This window comes from Miscanthus floridulus, chromosome 2 (genome assembly GCF_019320115.1).
Source record: "Miscanthus floridulus cultivar M001 chromosome 2, ASM1932011v1, whole genome shotgun sequence".
In the NCBI taxonomy this organism is placed as follows: domain Eukaryota; kingdom Viridiplantae; phylum Streptophyta; class Magnoliopsida; order Poales; family Poaceae; genus Miscanthus; species Miscanthus floridulus.
In genome coordinates this window covers 121,986,003-122,004,761 of record NC_089581.1, presented here as the reverse complement: position 1 = coordinate 122,004,761, position 18,759 = coordinate 121,986,003, and the positions used below count along the sequence as shown (strand labels likewise).

The following is an 18,759-nucleotide window of genomic DNA, read 5'->3' as shown; positions in this document are numbered from 1 at the left end:
TGATTGAACTATAGTAAAAATTTCATACTCATTGGATCACGTATATCTTAGTTATAGATTTATTTATATTTAACAAGCATAAACCTAAATAAAATATATAACTAAGTTATACATGATCCAATGAGTATGAAATTTTTACTACAGTTTAAGCATACAATAATTAGCCCACCATAAAATTTTCACCACAATTAGACCATAAAAACTGTAGCTATGAATTATTCCATTTAATTACAGAAAATCATATATCTAAAGCTACAGAAAAACTGTATACTAAAGCATACCATATTATATGTTCACTGGGTAGATCTACTCATGTGGAGTCCAACAAAATTGGATTTTTTATTTTATAATTTTCTGTGATTTACTATGATTTTTCAAAGATTCAGCCGAAATAAAAAAAATAAAAATAAAACCGCCTTCAAAACCGCTTATAGCTGGGTCCGGAATGTAAGATGAACCGTTTTAAAAATTGAGGGAGGTGTTTTGTGCAGTTTTAGAGTTTAGTGAAGAAAAACAGACTTTTACAAAAAAAAAATTAAGGGAGGTAATGTTGACTTTTTTCACACCTTCGTTGCCTTTCAGCCCAACTTGGCCCGCTTACACCGTGCTCAGCCCGCTCATACCATCCCCAACCCTAGACCCAGCCGCTCACCCCATCGCAACCGCCAGATCCCCATCCGACGCCCGAATACCGAACCCCGTCATATACGCTTCACCTCCGACGCCGCTCCTCCGAACCCTCCTAGTCCCAGAGCCAGAGCAGCCGCATCCACACTACCTGCCTCTCTCCCGTCCCCTGGCGGCGGCGGCGGCAGGATGGCAGCATCTACGGCGAGGACGGTGAAGGATGTCAACCCTCACGAGTTCGTCAAGGCCTACTCCGCCCACCTCAAGCGCTCCGGCAAGGTAACGGTGCCCGACTCGCCCCCTCCCCCCATCTGATTCGGCGCTACAACGGATGGTCGCGCACCGCGACAGTCAGCGGAGACGAGCTTGTGCGATTGCATCGGGTTGCCGTTGCCCTAGCAGTTAGGAGATGTCCTGTATTACATGGATCCATCTCGCGTGTTACTGCTTTGGTTATACCCGTCTTACTGTAGTTGGCCTCATACTCAGTAGCATGTGAATAAGTCATCTTTTTTGTGGTATTGCGAACGGTATCACTGATGGCATAGGATGATCCTCAGCATACATGGGAGTTATAGGATGCAGTGGCGCAGGAAGCGAATTCACCGTTTATGTCTTTGCCTTTTGGGCATTTGACTGGTTAGGTTGGAGCGTGATTTGCTTACATAACTAACTTATTCGAATTGGTTGGGCATAAGCAGTGCTGTTCTTCTGGCCTCTGGGTCTTAGGCCTACGTGGTAGATTTTCTGTTGTTAGAATAGCCATGGTTTATTTTATTCAAGTCTAGATCATCTGTGTAGAAAAGCCTGTTTGTAAAGTGGTTTTTATTGTCCATATACATGGGTTTTAGGCAAATTTTAACTGTATATGCTGAAAATTCCCTGAGCACTCATCTATGAAGGCTCTAGATGAGGTGTGATTTATTTTGTTTTCTATTGATATCGGTCAAGATAGTTTGTGGCTAGCCTTGGGTCTGGAGTGAACCTTGGCTCTCTTCAGAATGGAGTGGCTTTTTTCTATTGATCGTCAAGATAGTTTGTGTTGTATGGCCAAGCAATTAGTCTAGACTCTAGAGTTGAGGTTGGGAGAATGTTTTCTTCATTGCATCAGTTATTTGGTATTGATAATGACTAGTATATTCCTTTGTTGATCACTGTATTCCTATGTTATGTGTAATTCCTTATAAGTATCCTCTGTCTTCTGTTAGATGGAGCTCCCTGAGTGGGTTGACATTGTGAAGACTGCAAGGTTCAAGGAACTCCCTCCTTATGACCCTGACTGGTACTACACCAGGGCTGGTAAGGGATCTTGTTTGTTTGCCAAAATGATTTACTAGTATTATAAACTTCAATGTCCAGATTCTGCACTTCTATTAGATTTTTATTTTTCTTCTCCTGCAGCATCCATTGCAAGGAAGATCTACCTTAGGCAAGGTATTGGCGTGGGTGGTTTCCAGAAGATTTACGGTGGCCGTCAGAGGAATGGCTCCCGTCCACCACACTTCTGCAAGAGCAGTGGTGCCATTTCACGCAACATCCTGCAGCAGCTGCAGAAGATGGGCATCATTGATGTCGATCCCAAGGGGTAATTGAACTGTTATACCCCTTTCTCTTACTAATAACTTTTTCTGGCTGTGGAAGTTTGCTTATCGGGCGTTGTGTTGCAGTGGAAGGCTCATCACCTCCCAGGGAAGGCGTGATCTGGACCAAGTGGCTGGAAGGGTTGCTGTTGAAGCTTGAGCAGTCTCACCGTCGGTTTCTGTTGAGATGGCTACACTTTGTTTGCACTTTTGGATTAGGATTTTTGAGTTCAGAGAGGTTTAATGCATCTAGCTATGGCGCCACACTATATTTTCCCTGAGTACCTAATGTGATATCAAGACTCATTCTGGAACCAAAGATATCTGTTTGCAAATTGTCTGAGTTGGTATCGATGACCTATCTTCCTTTTTTTTCAGATCTATGAGATAATACCATTGAATAGAGGCCAGTCAGCAAGCTCTCAGTTCATGCATTGACCATCCACTGGTAGAGAAACCGGCTCTAGTCCCGGTTTTCAACCTCCTTTAATCCCGGTTTTGGAACCGGGATTATGAAATCGGGACTAAAGGTCTTGATTTTTAGTCCCGGTTCCTCCAACCGGGAGTAGAGGTGTTTATTGGGTGAAAAAAAAGTTGTAGCTTTGGAGATTCGAACCTACGACCTTCTACTTTAGCTCTTGCATGCGTTACCATCTTACCTACCACCACACATCTTACTTAGATAAGATATGCTTTCCTTTTAAATTTAGTTTGGAGACACCTTTAGTCCTGGTTTGAGACATAAACCGGGACTAAAGGTACCTTTAGTCCAGTTTCGTGTCTCAAACCGGAACTAAAAGTCATAAGTCATACTTTTAGTCTGGGTTCATGTCTCAAACCGGGACTAAAGATTCTCGCACTGACGTGCCTCTGACACACCTCGGTAGCCGTTGGGTAGGGACCTTTAGTCCTGGTTGGAGCTACCAACCGGGACTAAAAGTTTCTCTAGTCCCGAGCGCGAAGAATACCGGGACTAAAGCCAAATTTCGAAGTAGATCAAAAGTCGTTTCTCTACTAGTGTCCACACTTCATTGATGGCTGTAAAACGCCTCTGATGTCTAAGTTGTCACTGTTGACTAAGGTCAGAATTCTCCATGCTCACGCATTTGCTGTTGCAGTCTTGCAGATTGGCTGGCGATCATAATCATCTAGCTTCCACTTTGGCCCCGTTCGCTGGTCCGAAACTTGGCTGAAAACACTGTTCCGACTGAATCGTTGTGAGAGAAAAATACTATTTTGGCTGAAAAAAGAAGCCGAACTAACCGAATACGGAGTAAGCCGAACAGGAGTGCCTGTCCAATCTCTTTAACGAAAAGCAAAATAGGGCTGGGTATGGTTAATATCATTGCCTGTATATTTTGTGTTGCAATGAGTTTTTCGCATGCAGTCACTCTGTTGTGATTGAATCAAGGTCTAACTTGGACTGATTGGACTCGTCACCTGCATTGTTCATTGTTACGAAATACGAGATAATGCTCATGACTCTGTTCAACATTATTTTGCATCCATTTGCTGACATATCGAGCATGGTCAGTGCTGTATCAGTTCAGCACAACCATGTTTTTTACTCTCTCCGTCCAAAAACATCCGCACGGCTAGGATTCAGGCACAAAGCTCAATGCAACTGTGAAATTACCAAACTACCCCTCTAAAGAGGTTGGCATCCTATACAGTAACCATCACAGTAGAGATGAGACGTGTGCTCCTTGCATAAAAATTTAGTTTGTGTCGTATTAAATATTTGAACATATACGTGAAGTATTAAATGTAGATTAATTATAAAATTAATTATATAGATTAAGACTAATTTACAAAATAAATCTATTAAACTTAATTAGATTTATATTTAGTCTTTCTAATTAGTATTAAATATCCGAGGTAACATACAGTAAACTTTAGTGTTTAGATCAAACACCCACGGCCTGTCAGAAGTCGATTTTTTAATTCCCTCTGGCTCTATCGTTGGGTGCACAGGCTCCAAACTGGTACATGTCACATCCTACATGCCCTTTCATTTTGGGAAAAAAATTCAAACCGCGCCCTTGTTTAGTTCCTTCAAACTCATAAGAAGTGCACGGTGCAAAAAGAAGATTCTCTGTCACATCAAACTCGCGGTACATGTATGGAGTACTAAATGTAGACAAAATCAAAAACTAATTGCACAATTTGCTTTAACTTTACGAGACGAATCTTTTGAGCCTAATTAGTCAATGTTTGGACAATAATTCACAAATACAAACGAAATGCTACAGTAAGGAATCTTCACTATGTAAAGTTTGCCTGCACAAACTTTGCCCAACTAAACACCCCCACATAGGTATAGATATTTTTGGACGGAATACTTTTTTGTTAGTTCACCGTGTTCGGCTGGTCACATCACGGCTCGTTCCCGCTTGTTTCAGCTTATTTTTTCTCACATAATACTATTCAATCATCCAAAACCATCCAAAATCAGCCCAAAGACTATCAGCCGAACGCCTTGAGTAAAAGTATTTCAGAGAACATGGACAACTATTTGGTAAACCAGCGACATTTGATCTTGTTATTGTCATTATCATTTATAACAGTGATGATGATGACTTCAACCAATGTCATGGGGCAACATTCTGAATGACCAAAGCAAACTGCGGCCTGGCAAATGCAGCGAAAATAGCAGGAAAGCAGGAGTTGCTGGGTTTTCTGAAAATTGAAGGAACAAAAGAAGAAAAGTCAATTCTCATGTCATTGACTTAAAAGGAAGTGAAACAAATAACGGCACGCAATATCTTAAGAAATATATATGGTTCTACGATCAATGTTAATGGATAACCAGCATTTTAACTTAATAATACCCAGTTGTTGCTACAAGAGAACATGATTGCTCTCATCTCCTACTTAAATATACTTACGATTACAGATTGCCATCACCATTGTAAATAAGATGCTTGGGCACTCTGCGACGTCACGGGCATCACAGGCAGAACACTGTGTTCATAACTGTGCAAGTTATTAATAATCTTGGCAAACTCAGCATCACGGTCAGGTTCAAAATAGATAGTCTTCACTCAGCAAACCTTCGAAATCTTCCTCGTGCAACTTGTGCACATCAGGCCGGTAAAAATTGGAGCCATCAATATCCCCAAAATAACCTCCAGATGGTGGATGCAGAATCTTGCCTAATTTTTCCTCACAAATGGAGCAACGACCTTATCTCAAATCCCCCACAAAAAAAGAAAGAAAGAAAAGACATGAGAAATTGGGACATTTAACTTTTTGCCTTCCTTGCACATAACACTCCTTCGTTTACCATTTTTACATGGTTACCTACACATTTGTCATCGTAAAACGGTAACACTTCTATTTTTTTTCATTTTTACTGATGTGACATGACACGCAGTCGGCCAGCGTGGCAGCGCCTCTCCCTCCACTCGCTGACATATGGGCCCCACCAGTCAGGTTCATCTTCGACCTCTGGCCATTGGGAAGCCGTTGTCACAACTAGATTCAGGTTCTTTGCCGAGTGCCTGAGGCACTCGGCAAAGGTCAAATTACACTCGGCAAAGAACACACGGCAAAAATTGATCGGCATAGACCTCTTTGCCGAGAGCCCTGGGGGCACTCGGCAAAGAAAAACGACCGTCACGGCGCTGGCCCCGTTCATGGTGGCTTTGCCGAGTGCCAACCCTTCAGGCTAAAAAAAACCTTTGCCGAGTGCCCCCTGACCGGCTCTTGGCAAAGTTAGAATTTTTTTTAAAAAAAATTCTTTCCCGAGTGCCCTCTTGCCGGCACTCGGCAAAGTTTGAATTTTTTTTAAAAAAAATTCTTTGCCGAGTGCTCTCTGGCCGGCACTCGACAAAGTTTGAATTTTTTTTTTAAAAAAATTCTTTGCCTAGTGCCCTCCGGCCGACACTCGGCAAAGTTTGAATTTTTTTTAAAAAAAAATTCTTTGCCGAGTGCCATGGTCATGACACTCTGCAAAGCTGGAAAAATGGTTTTCCGAGCGCCCATTTTTCTAGCTTTGCCGAGTGTTGTGACCATGGCACTCGGCAATGGGGTCTTTTGCCGAGTGCAACACTCGGCAAAGTGACCCAAAACGGCAATTTTTAATTTTTTTTACATTCCATCATGAGAAATAAATTCATACAAACATATATCACATATATATCTCATCCATCACATATATATCTCATTCATCACATATATATCTCATCCATCACATATATATCTCATCCATCTACACATCCATCGGCACATATCACATCCATCACAATATATATCACATATATAATAATAAGTGCTCAAGTCCATCTAAATAAATCCACAAGTCCATCAAAGTCTACAAGTGTATCACAAGTATATCACAAGTCTATCACCAAGTGAACAACAAATGAAAAAAATACAATGTGCACTAATCTCGGCCACTGCGACTGTGGTGAAGGTCCATCATTCGGAGGTGCATGAGGTGGATTATTCGAATCACCGTCAGATGGAGACTGCACAAAGGAGAAAAGATTGCATGTAAGACAAGATTATTTGGATAACTAATCTAGGAAGGTAGAGGTCATACAAGTAAAGCACAACAACAACAACAATAACAACAACAAAGCCTTTAAGTCCCAAACAAGTTGGGGTAGGCTAGAGTTGAAACCCAACAGAAGCAATCAAGGTTCATGCACGTGAATAGCTGTCTTCCAAGCACTCCTATCTAAGGCTAAGTCTTTGGGTATATTCCATCCTTTCAAGTCTCCTTTTATTGCCTCTACCCAAGTCAACTTCGGTCTGCCTCTGCCTCTCTTCATGTTACTATCCTGACTTAGGATTCCACTACGCACCGGTGTATTTGGAGGTCTCCGTTGCACATGTCCAAACCATCTCAACCGGTGTTGGACAAGCTTTTCTTTAATTGGCGCTACCCCTAATCTCTCACGTATATCATCGTTCCGAACTCGATCCCTTCTTGTATGACCGCAATCCAACGCAACATACGCATTTCCGCGACACTTAGCTGTTGAATATGTCGTCTTTTCGTAGGCCAACATTTTGCACCATACAACATAGCAGGTCTAATCGCCGTCCTATAAAACTTGCCTTTTAGCTTCTGTGGTACCCTTTTATCACATAGGACACCAGACGCTTGCCGCCACTTCATCCACCCTGCTTTGATTCTATGGCTAACATCTTCATCAATATCCCCGTCCCTCTGTAGCATTGATCCTAAATATCGAAAGGTATCCTTCCTAGGCACTACTTGACCTTCCAAACTAATATCTTCCTCCTCCCGAGTAGTAGTGCCGAAGTCACATCTCATGTACTCAGTTTTAGTTCTACTAAGTCTAAAACCTTTGGACTCCAAAGTCTCCCGCCATAACTCTAGTTTCTGATTCACTCCTGTCCGGCTTTCATCAACTAGCACTACATCATCCGCAAAAAGCATACACCAAGGGATGTCCCCTTGTATGTCCCTTGTGACCTCATCCATCACTAAAGCAAACAAATAAGGGCTCAAAGCTGACCCTTGATGTAGTCCTATCCTAATCGGGAAGTCATCCGTGTCTCCATCACTTGTTCGAACTCTAGTCACAACATTGCTGTACATGTCCTTAATGAGCACAGAGGCAGAAGCGAAAGTAAAAAACTTTCATACTCACAGGAGTAGCTGGAGGTGCAGGACACAGAGGCGGAGGTGGAACCAACAGCCCAGTTGGCAGAGAGAAGCCCACACGTTGTCCAAGCCCTTCTAGGAACTCCGTAATGTCCGTTAGCCTCTGCGCCTGGGCCTGCCGCTCGGCCCGCTCAGCCTCCAGCTGGGCCACCATCCTCTGGTGCTCAGCCTCCAGCTCCTGACGTTGCCTCATTTCTTGTTCCAGCTGGGCCTGCAATATTTCACTCTAATGTTTCAATAATGCAAAGCTAATTAAGGTATGTAAAGATCAATGTATGACGAGTAAAACAGGAATAACCTCGAGTTCGTTGACCCGGTGCTGTGCAGCGGTCGGCCGTGTGTGAGTGGCCAGGCTCTCGCTCATGCTTGGATCTGGGAGAGAGAGGGAGTAGAGGCCGTGTCGATGATGCCGTCGCCAAGCCAGAACCGCCCATGCTTCTTGCCTTGCCCCGCCCTCATGATGGCCTCTCCATCGAAGTCATGGGTGCTCGGATCATGGTCTGACCCATGGAGCGACCTCGCCACCTCAGTGTACTCACTGATGCAGGAGTGGAAGCTCGGGTTTGTGTATGCCTCGGGCGGGTCCTCCAGGTTGAAGGAGACGTCAGACGTCGCCTTGCCCTTGTGGGCCATACACCATGCCTGGAAGTCTGAGCAAGCCTAGCCACTATGTGACATCGACTGCAAGAAAGACAGCACGATGATTAGAAATTAGGTAGAACTGAGCATCACAATAGATAAATGAATTTGCGTACCCATGCTTGTTTGTATCCGGTGAGGCTACGGCTGCCTTGATGGTGTGCTGGACCTTGCATCTGCAAACGACGGTCTCGGGCATCCCTATGCATCTTGAGGTACTCCTCCGTGAACCACCTCTCCACCATCATCGCCTAGCACTCGGGATACGCTTGGCACCACCAGGGAATCATCTACACGTCATCAAGTATTGGACATATAAGAAGATCAAATTAAACCAACTTAATCTCAAAACGAATCAATATTGATGTTCTTCATTTACCTCAAGGTACTGCTCCCGAGTAAGCTGCATCTCTCTTGCGTCTTTCTTGGTTTTCCTCTCTCCAAGCTTCGACCCATAGTAGGTTACGATGGCCTGGATGCGCACCTCGTGATGCATGTCGGTGATGAGTTTTTTACAGGCTTTGGTAGTCACCTGCTCCGCCCTGGCCTCAAATCCCTCCTCGCATCTATAATAAGTCTACATATAAAAGCGATGTATCCATTCATTATTTCAAGAAAAGTCCAATGAATGCGTGTATTAAGCAATGTTGTGCGAGGGAGACTTACCCAAAACTCTGCCTTCACCCCCGCCCCCTTGTTGGGGTACTCCGCATCAGTGGCGACGGCATAGTGGTCAAACGAGTAGGCCGGCTCCGTCTTTGATGCGTACGTGACAATACCGGGGAAGTGTTGCCTGCATAGAAGACCTAGGATGCCGTTGACTAGCCGTGCGCAACCACCCAACACAACCACCCTGTTCCTACACAAGTGATTAAGAAAAATTATTAGTTTTTTTCATCATATCATATGAAGTAGTGGTGATAACATATAAAGTTACTTACTTTTGCCCTTCGAGGCGAATCACTGGGCGTTGGTGAGGAAGCGAAACCTGTGGGAGGCTTGCGGGACCTCGCAAGTAGACACTCGAAGAGGAGTTGGAGGAAGCAGAACCTGTGCCTGCTGCTGTAACACCCCAGGTGTTTGCCATCAGTTAAGCAATGGGTTTGAGCTAAAACATGGTATATTAAGTGATGATGAAGATGTCAAGGTCAACCTATGGAATTGAGCCCCGACCTAAACTTGGATATTGCACCCTTGCTTTACATATAGGCCCTTTTCAAGATATATGCTTGGGTGGTGTGATTGGGATATCTTCATGTGTCTCACATCAATACCCATCTATATTGGACACTCAAAAAGTTTCATGCAGTTTGGAATCAAAAAGTCACATGAAATGATAAGTTATATCCTTGTTGAAATGATTTTACTAAGTGCTTGAATTGCACTATTAAGTGAATGAGAACATGAGATGTCAACCAAACCTTGCAACCTTGCCAAAATGACTCTAGATGAACTCTACAACAAAAGTCATGAAAGGTTCATGTTGGGCAAATGCCAAGAAAATGCTCCAATGGATCAAAAAGGATAATTTAAGCTTCATCATGATCCTACTTTGGTCAAAGTAGAACAGTAGGTTCTATACCAGTTTTGAGGTTGGACCTTAAATGAAAGTTGTAGTCCATATCATGTAGAACAAACTTTGTTTTTGGACCAAGAGGTAGATCAACTTGGAAATAAGTCAAACAGAGGCTCGAAGATTGAATCAGCGGCTGTTTTTAGACTTAGAATTTTTCTAAGTCTGGAATTCATCGTCGTCGACGTTGGCATGTCGTGTTCTCGTGTTTTCATTAAGCAACTTGACTTGACCCCAAAATAGAAGTTGGAGCTAATTCATTGGAGAAGATCATACAAAAGGTTGGGATCAGTTTGACCATGTTTGGACCAAGTAGTTCGACTTCAAGCAGAGCGACACTTAACCCTTGTTAAGTCACTGACAATGTCAACTTGAGGTAGCTACTAATCCGAGAGTTTAATGTCTATGCACCCTTAATAAAAGTTGGAGAGCAGCTTGTGGACAACAACTTTGCTACAGGCGCCCGGGTCCGAATCCAAGCCGAATATGCTGAAAAACGCGTCTGAACTCGGGCTCCATCGCGCGCGCCAGGTGTTCGATGGCGGGCCCCATAGGGGACACGCGGATGTCATGCTCGCCGCCGCTGCTCCACGCGTCGTGGGTGCCCCGCCGAAGCCGCCTGCCCCTGCCTACGTAAATGGGGAGCACCAGAGCGCCCTTACTCGCAGCTCTGCTCGCCCTGCTCTCCTCCTCCCTCGCCCTCTACGCTGCACGCGTGCGCCAGAGCGCGCCCGCCATGAATGCCGCCGCCGAGCTCACTGCCGCTGCTACTGCCTCCACTCCATCCCTCCTCCGTCCGAACCAAGCGCGGCATCACCTTCTCCGTCGTGCGCCGCCCCTCCTGCGCCCCTTTTCCAGTCACCTCGACCGCCGTGGCGCCGTCGCCGTCGAGCAGTCGTCGGCGTTCCGCCTGCTCACGTGGCCAGCAGGCCATAGGCCGCCTCCGTCCATGTCGCGGCCACCTACGAGTGCGAGACAACCCACTGGTGCTCCTCCGCCACTCCATCGCCGCCGAACATCCTCCTCTGGCCGGCACCGCGAGCCTCCGACGACCTCCCTGTTCAAATCCTGTCTGGGACCTCCTACAAAAATTCGACGAAAGTCAGGGTTCTAACTGCGAAGTCAGTGACTCAGATGAATAGTGCCGATAAGGACCTATTTGTAGTAATTTGCTAAATCTTTGGAAATTCATAGTAATTCATAGGAAATTCGTAAAATAGAAAATGAGGACTTTTTGGAATCCTTGTGAAATTGTCTATGCAGTGGATCTATAATATGGCATGTTTTAGTTTAAATATTTTGCGGTAAAAATAGATTTGTGCAGTAAGGTTGTAATGCTAGTTGAATTTGTTATTTTTCATAACTATAGATCTAGGGCTCCAAATGAAGTGAAATTTTTGTGGCATGCTACTCATGTGATAGTTGATGTGTGGTAAAAATTTCATGAGTATTGGATGAAGTATGAGTGAGTTATTGGTTTATCTTGCTCTCACATGAATTCTTGCTTTAGCAACTTGTCTTTTTCATAGAGGTTGCTATACATATCCAAATGGAGTGAAATTTGTACAGTAGACTATTGAGAGGATATGTGAGCCACTGTAATTTTTGTAGAAGTTATTGTGCACTTTTGGTATATGTTCATTAAGTCACCTTGTTATCTAAAATAAATTAAGAAATGCATTAAAAGAATCTATTTGGTCATGGACACTAGGTTTTCTAGTGTTCTTTAGTCATGTGTGAAATGTTGGTAAAGTTGGTTTAGCCCAATTATGAATTTGCAACATAAGTTAATAATTATTTTCTTGCCGGTGTGGTTTATGGACAGATCTGGGAACTTAGCAAAGTTCTTCATGATAATGTACTTTGTTGTGAAACTTGTTTATACAAAAGTTGTAGATAATTCATGTATCTAGATTCTATTAAAATTTGGTGTCATTTGGCCAAGTAGTTTAAGAGTAACAGCTGTTTAAAGTTGGGTTTCAGAAATGGCTGCTTTCTGTCAATTGTGGACCAGTTTCTGTAAATGGATATATTTGACTTAGTTAACTTGAGAATCATGCTAAGATGATTAAAGATGAATTGTAGAAAATTTCATAAGCTTTCCATAATGTCTTCTTGCAAGTCATTTGAATTTGTGTAACTCCAGTTATAGCTAAATCTTATAGCTGCTGTTTGCATGTCCAGAAATTGGCAGATTCCAATGGTGTTGTCGTCTCCGTTTGCCATCTTAACATGATTGATTGTGTGATGTTTAAGTTAAGCATCGCAAAGTACTTAAGTGTGTTAGTGTAAACTATGCTTGTCTTGCTTGCTATTTTGTGATGCGTCTCATGGTACTATTCTTCATATTTATGCACTTGCATATTGCATCTCATCTAGGTACGCTAGATGAACCACGTGAAGGACGTGATGTTGGAGCCAAACCCGAAGACGGTGTTTGATGGATCTGTCCCGAAGATGGAAGGACTAAGCGAGTGCTAGGATCTGAGATGTCCCCAGGATGGTGCAAGCTTACTGAACTGACTTGTGTCGGATCCCAGGCAAGCCCCGGAGCATTATAAGTCTCCTAATTTATAAAAGCAATTCTTTCTATATATGAGTTATATATTGTTGCATTAAGTTGTAGGAGTTGATTGAAACCGTTGATGCATTATTACTATCCTTGCCTACCTTATTACCTTTTTATCCTGTTAGGTCAGGATCGAATAACTGCTTAGCCTTGCTTAGATCGGTAGCGATCGGTGATATCCGGTCACCTACATTATAGGTGGTTACTGGAAGAATTTAGCTATGGAAAGAATGATATCCTGGAATTAACCATGTGTGATGGATAATTGGAGACCGGACGGAAAAAGTTGGAGGCAACCAGACAGGGTTCTAGGGTGCTGTTAGTTTCTGTCTGTGTTGATTAAGGACCGACCGTTGTTGGCCCTCGAGTCATGTTGAACGCATGCCTTACATTTAGCTGGCCGGATAAAGTACCTTCCGACCGCGAAGCTGGGAGATTTTTTGGGCCGAGTAGATTGCCCGCAGCGCACTGTGCCGGAGCAGGTGTGGTAGGACACGGGGGCGAGATGATAAGACCAAAGTGCAGTCGGTCGGCCCCCGGGTACGTGTGGTTCCTGGCAAACTCGAGATTCCTGGAAAGTTGACTCGGTGATCAATATCTCACTTTAGCGGGTGAGTGGGGTTTGTGTAAGGAATAAATCACCAGCTGGTTAGGAATCGATTCGAATCGCCATCGCTCCTGGATAGTGAGCACTTGACTCGAGTTACTTCATCGTAGTAATTATTATGGAACAATGATGGTTATCTGGATGGTATGGGATATGCTAAATCTAAATTGGTAACTGGATGTTATTGGTTAATCAAGTGATTGCTATAGTATAGGTGCTTACCTAGATGGATAGGTCATAATAAAGATGATGCAAAGTACTTAAAATGGTTTCTTCATGATAGCTTATGTTTTTCGCAAATAAGTCAGCTAGCCCACTAAAGAAAGCCTTGCATAATCCTTGGTGTCACTTTATTTCTGGTTTACGACGGGTAAGTCTGGCTGAGTACATTCGAGTACTCAGGGTTTATCCCACCTTGTTGCAGGTGATGTTCTCGACCTGTTGATGATGGTGGCTAACCACCGGTGGGCTCGGTGATTCTATACTTACTTCTCATCTATATGCTTTTGTCGGATGATGTCACTATGCTAGCAATATATTTGGAACTTATATTAATGTAATCATTTGAAAGCTATGTTGTTTTCACTAAGCGGTTTTGAAACCCAAACTTGTACTATTATTTGTTAACCCCTTTGTAATATTATTTCCGCTGCAACCCAATGTATGTGATGTGTATTTGCTTAATCACGCGATCTTGATTGTGATGTTGATTTACCGAGGTCTTTCGGGACACTCGGCGGACTACCGGGTTTATATGAGTGAAAGTATGGGTGTGTCAACGTGTTAGCGGGGACAACCGTACTTGATCTTGTATAAATTGGGCGGTTCTGTCACAGCTGGTATCAGAGCGAGATTAAGCATAATACTGTCATGTACATTGTTTTAAAAACAAAGTTTTAGTTTTAAAAAGTCTATTTTAACTAAAACTTTAGCTACAGGCAAATTTGTCAAAACTAATTTGCAAAACTATGCTAGCGACATCCTCCTTTATGCCCAGTTAAGGACTATTAGGTGGCTATCTAAGTACTAACATGGGTGTTTTTACTTTCGTCGTCCATACGGCGTGCTATTGTATGGATGCCATTCACTTGAATGGTAATGTATGGATCAATTGCCTCTACGCCCAGGTAAGTGTGAGTTGTGAGAGCATGACCGTCCAACTGTCGGTCTAGGGGAAAGTTAGCTGTGGTTACTGGAATATTTACATGTCACACACATGTATATATGAAGGTACTTAATTGCAGGTATAATTATCGGGTAGCTGTGATACTAGAGTATATACATCGGGGGATGTATGTACGAAAGTATTTAGTTTACTGTTTACTTTATATGCCTTTTTGGGAAATTATGGGTTGCAATGAATTTGCCTGCAGGTACGCTAACCACGAATGCGTAGATTGAATGTAGCTGACGACTAGCTATATATCGAGAGAGTACGTGTTATGCCACCGACATAGAACGTGATTGCCACCTTAGGCTGGCAATTTCGTGAGGACGAATAGGACGAGCATGCATCATGATTGTGCTTGTGCATAATATGCTTCCCTCACCTTGTTCTAATACTAAGTAACTTGTGATCAATGTGATGTTACTATCTTCCCTGTGTGAAGTTAGACAAAATGCCTTGTCCCATGCTGCTTGAATAGCTATGCTTGAAGTTAGTGTGTGATTAGCTCATCTGGTATGTATGCTTGTTATCTAATTAGTGCCATAGTTATCATCCCTTTTGTCCTCGGTAAGCATACGAGTGTTGAAGAGCGCTATCCTAGAACCACGTCCAAGTTTTGGTACTCACTTGGTGGACACAAGACGTATATGGAAATTTGGCAAGAAGTCCCCTGCTCAGTTGTCTTTGGCAATTAAGCTATGCTCTCTTGCGTTGTTTTTTGATTTTCGGATCCCCTGCTTGTTGACTCCTAACCTTGTGACTACCTTTGTTTGCTATCCCTCCTTCGCATAGTGCTTGCTCCTATGCAACCCAATTTGTGCCATGAGAGATTTCTTGTAGGTTATATGTTCAGTAATGGTGCCATGATTAGCGATCTATGGTGCCACGACGAAACCGAGAGCCTCCTGTGGGCGCGCACACAAGGTTGTGCTGCTCGGCACGCGCTGGTATCAAGGTTCCTAGTCATGATCCATTGCCGAACTGTGCCGATGTGTTATTCTCACTTGAGCTCTTCCTTGGTTATCTCTCCTTATCATGTCAAGAGATATATATGTCGAACTAGATGCAATAGGACTCCCTTGTGAAGTCGTCCAACGGTTAACCTTTGAAGAACAGGTCACTAACATGAACATAAACAGACTGCAAGAGGGTAGACAAGTGACTCTACTCGACGTGACTGTCCCTGTAATGACGTCGATCATCTAGTGAGCAACTTATGTCATTTTCATTGGATCAGAAAGGTGCACCACACTTAAGTTTGAACAAGTTATCAGTTGGATGATAAATGGACCAGGAGATTATGTGCTGTAATAGGTCACCTGGTATATATGAGATTCCTATCCAAGTTCTCAGTCTTTAGGTGCATAAGGATGACATAGACGAACTGACCTCCTTTGGTGTGACCCCTTTCTGCTGACTTCAATGGCGACCATCTGTAGGCTTCGACTAAAATTTTTATTATCAAGAGTGAAGATTTGGAACCTTTTTAGTGTTGAGGGACAACTGATTTGTTACCAGTAGGAAAGTTAGTCTTCAGATAGGTAACAACTAATTGGTAACTATGAAGGCCAGATCTCACAGAACAATGTTGATCAAGGAAACAACAAACCTAGCCCCACAATGCAAGTGCTACTTCTTCTCCAAATGTGCTATCAAGTCAATTCCATCTTGGACAATCACGTATATAGTACAAGACGTTGTATCGGCTAGGTAGGAGCTAGTGAAAGCACGTCCCTGATTTTAGTTAGCTTCTTTATGCCCCAAGGTGCCAATTACACATGTGTCCGGACTCTATTGGATGAAGTACCGAAGGATATATATGAATGGTTCCTTGTCAATGTAGAAATGCCCTACATGTGGAATAATGTTTTGTGCCATGCGAAAACAGCCCACAAGTCCAATGCTTGTGCATAGTCAAGTTGGTGTCTAGAATGATGGTTGAAGTATTACCAGAGAAGCATGTAAGGAAAACTCTAGCCTCCATCCTCAGCTAGAGAAAGACTGCTGTTGCTATGAAAAAGGTTAGAGAGTGCCAAACACACACCTCAACGTGTGGAGCGAAGAAAAGGGAGGACACGAAATCTGTCCAGATTTTGTGGCACTAAACCGGTGATCTTCAAGCCGTCGATTAGTGACTCAAACGAAGTTGGATTGACCCCAAACTTGGTGATCTCATTCCTTGCTTAGGACCCTTCAATGTCTTAAGTTAGTTTGAGTATTGGTTGAGTAAAACATCGAATTTGAGAGATATCTTGTCGGCTTGGTTTGCTGCCATTTCAGAACAGAGCAGTTTTGGTAGATGAATTGTTTGGATGGTCAAATGGTGTTCGGTTGAGTTGAATTTTAGTGAGTAGTTAGAAGACCCATGGATCTACAAGCCCACCAAATTTTGTGCATATTGGAGCAGTAGTTTATGAGATATGAATAGAAAACAAAAGGGTACAGAATCTGCAATTTCGCTATGATTGCGATCCTCATTTGCATTAAACGGTTGTGTTTGTAATTCATGCCAAGAAATTACAACTTGTAGGTGTATCGCTGTTAGACAACCCTCCATGCCCTAGAGAAGACTCCTTGCACCCATGTTTGTGCCGTACCTTTGTCCTCTCGTATCGGTAATAGTTGAGCAGTCAAGATGTTCTACAAGTCAACTTGTGCCTTTGCAAGTCAAAAATAGATTGGAAGGGTGTCAAACCGTAGATTTTCGGATTATGGTTTTTGAGATATTGATTGGCCTTAGAATGAAAGTCTCGACGACAAATGTAGTATGAAAGCTGGTTCTGCTATGAGGCAAGTCAACCCAACTTGCTGTGCAACTGCACCACGAAGGCAAATTGTGCTCAACCTGCTTGGTAGTGAACTAGTCCCTAGTTTTGTGATTACTTGTAACTTGTGTTGTCCTCCAAGCCTCGCTAACATCCTTCCACGTCAATGGTTCTCCAATGCTGACATGCCTTTGGTACCTTATATGTGTTTTTACCCAAGAGGTTGCATCAGATTCCACCCAGATCACTGTTGCAACTTGGATCCCAAGGCTCCCTAAGGAATGATCATCGAGAACGTTGAGCCGACAGAGTCAGCTACTATGTTTACCACTCACTCATCAGAGTCAGACAATACAATATTATTATCAAAGAAAGAGCACTACGCACATGGAACATTATGTAGTTTTCCATCAGTTGACATTTGAGTGATTGCACCGCTACAACCAGTTTGGATATTGGTTAACTAGCTTCTCATACCCTCAAAGGACGTTTACCCATTTATGATTGCATCCTTTACGAGAAGTTGTGCTCAAGCCACTTTAATAGAGAACTGCTTTTCAAACCTTGGGAGCAAATATAGCACCGTTGCAAGGAATATCCGTCAACCGACTGCGGTCTAGTGCAAAGTCCATATGGTCTGTGCTATATCCACTTGGGAATTAGATGCTGCAAGTATTTAGTCTACGTTTGTATCGCTCTTTGTACATCAAGGATGAAGTACGTAGGACATTGCTATCTTGGATTCCTCCCAAAGTAACAATACTTCATGAAGGCCAACGAAGGAAATTCTTCAGACAAAACTTACTACAAAGGACAAGTATCAGAAAGTGTCTTGACCAAATTAGCCTCTCTTATGCTTGAAGCTATGTAGCCTAAAGCTCTGGCTGATATTGAAAACTGGTAGCATGTCTCTCTTCCACAAAAGTCTTTCGTCCTGAATCTCGGGACGCGATTCTTTTAAGGAGGGAGGGCTGTAACACCCCAGGTGTTTGCCATTAGTTAAGCAATGGGTTTGAGCTAAAACATGGTATATTAAGTGATGATGAAGATGTCAAGGTCAACCTATGGAATTGAGCCCCGACCTAAACTTGGATATTGCACCCTTGCTTTACATATAGGCCCTTTTCAAGATATATGCTTGGGTGGTGTGATTGGGATATCTTCATGTGTCTCACATCAATACCCATCTATATTGGACACTCAAAAAGTTTCATGCAGTTTGGAATCAAAAAGTCACATGAAATGATAAGTTATATCCTTGTTGGAATGATTTTACTAAGTGCTTGAATTGCACTATTAAGTGAATGAGAACATGAGATGTCAACCAAACCTTGCAACCTTGCCAAAATGACTCTAGATGAACTCTACAACAAAAGTCATGAAAGGTTCATGTTGGGCAAATGCCAAGAAAATGCTCCAATGGATCAAAAAGGATAATTTAAGCTTCATCGTGATCCTACTTTGGTCAAAGTAGAACAGTAGGTTCTATACCAGTTTTGAGGTTGGACCTTAAATGAAAGTTGTAGTCCATATCATGTAGAACAAACTTTGTTTTTGGACCAAGAGGTAGATCAACTTGGAAATAAGTCA

At 43.0% G+C, this 18,759-nt stretch overlaps 1 protein-coding gene across 1 annotated transcript; it reads left to right on the top strand.

Moving 5' to 3' along the window:
* The first annotated feature begins 701 nt into the window (after positions 1-701).
* On the top strand, positions 702-2,559 carry LOC136539530 (small ribosomal subunit protein eS19). The gene is made up of 4 exons (XM_066531492.1): positions 702-906; positions 1,836-1,926; positions 2,029-2,212; positions 2,295-2,559. The coding sequence occupies exons 1-4, from the start codon at positions 817-819 to the stop codon at positions 2,365-2,367; spliced, it is 438 nt and encodes a 145-aa protein (XP_066387589.1). The 5' UTR covers positions 702-816; the 3' UTR covers positions 2,368-2,559.
* Positions 2,560-18,759: the final 16,200 nt, after the last annotated feature.

Excerpts from the sequence above, each read along its gene's own strand:
- LOC136539530 (XM_066531492.1), top strand. The coding sequence starts at position 817 with ATGGCAGCATCTACGGCGAGGACGGTGAAGGATGTCAACCCTCACGAG. Across the intron at positions 1,927-2,028 it reads CTGGTACTACACCAGGGCTG|CATCCATTGCAAGGAAGATC; the intron begins GTAAGGGATCTT and ends CTTCTCCTGCAG. Across the intron at positions 2,213-2,294 it reads ATTGATGTCGATCCCAAGGG|TGGAAGGCTCATCACCTCCC; the intron begins GTAATTGAACTG and ends GTTGTGTTGCAG.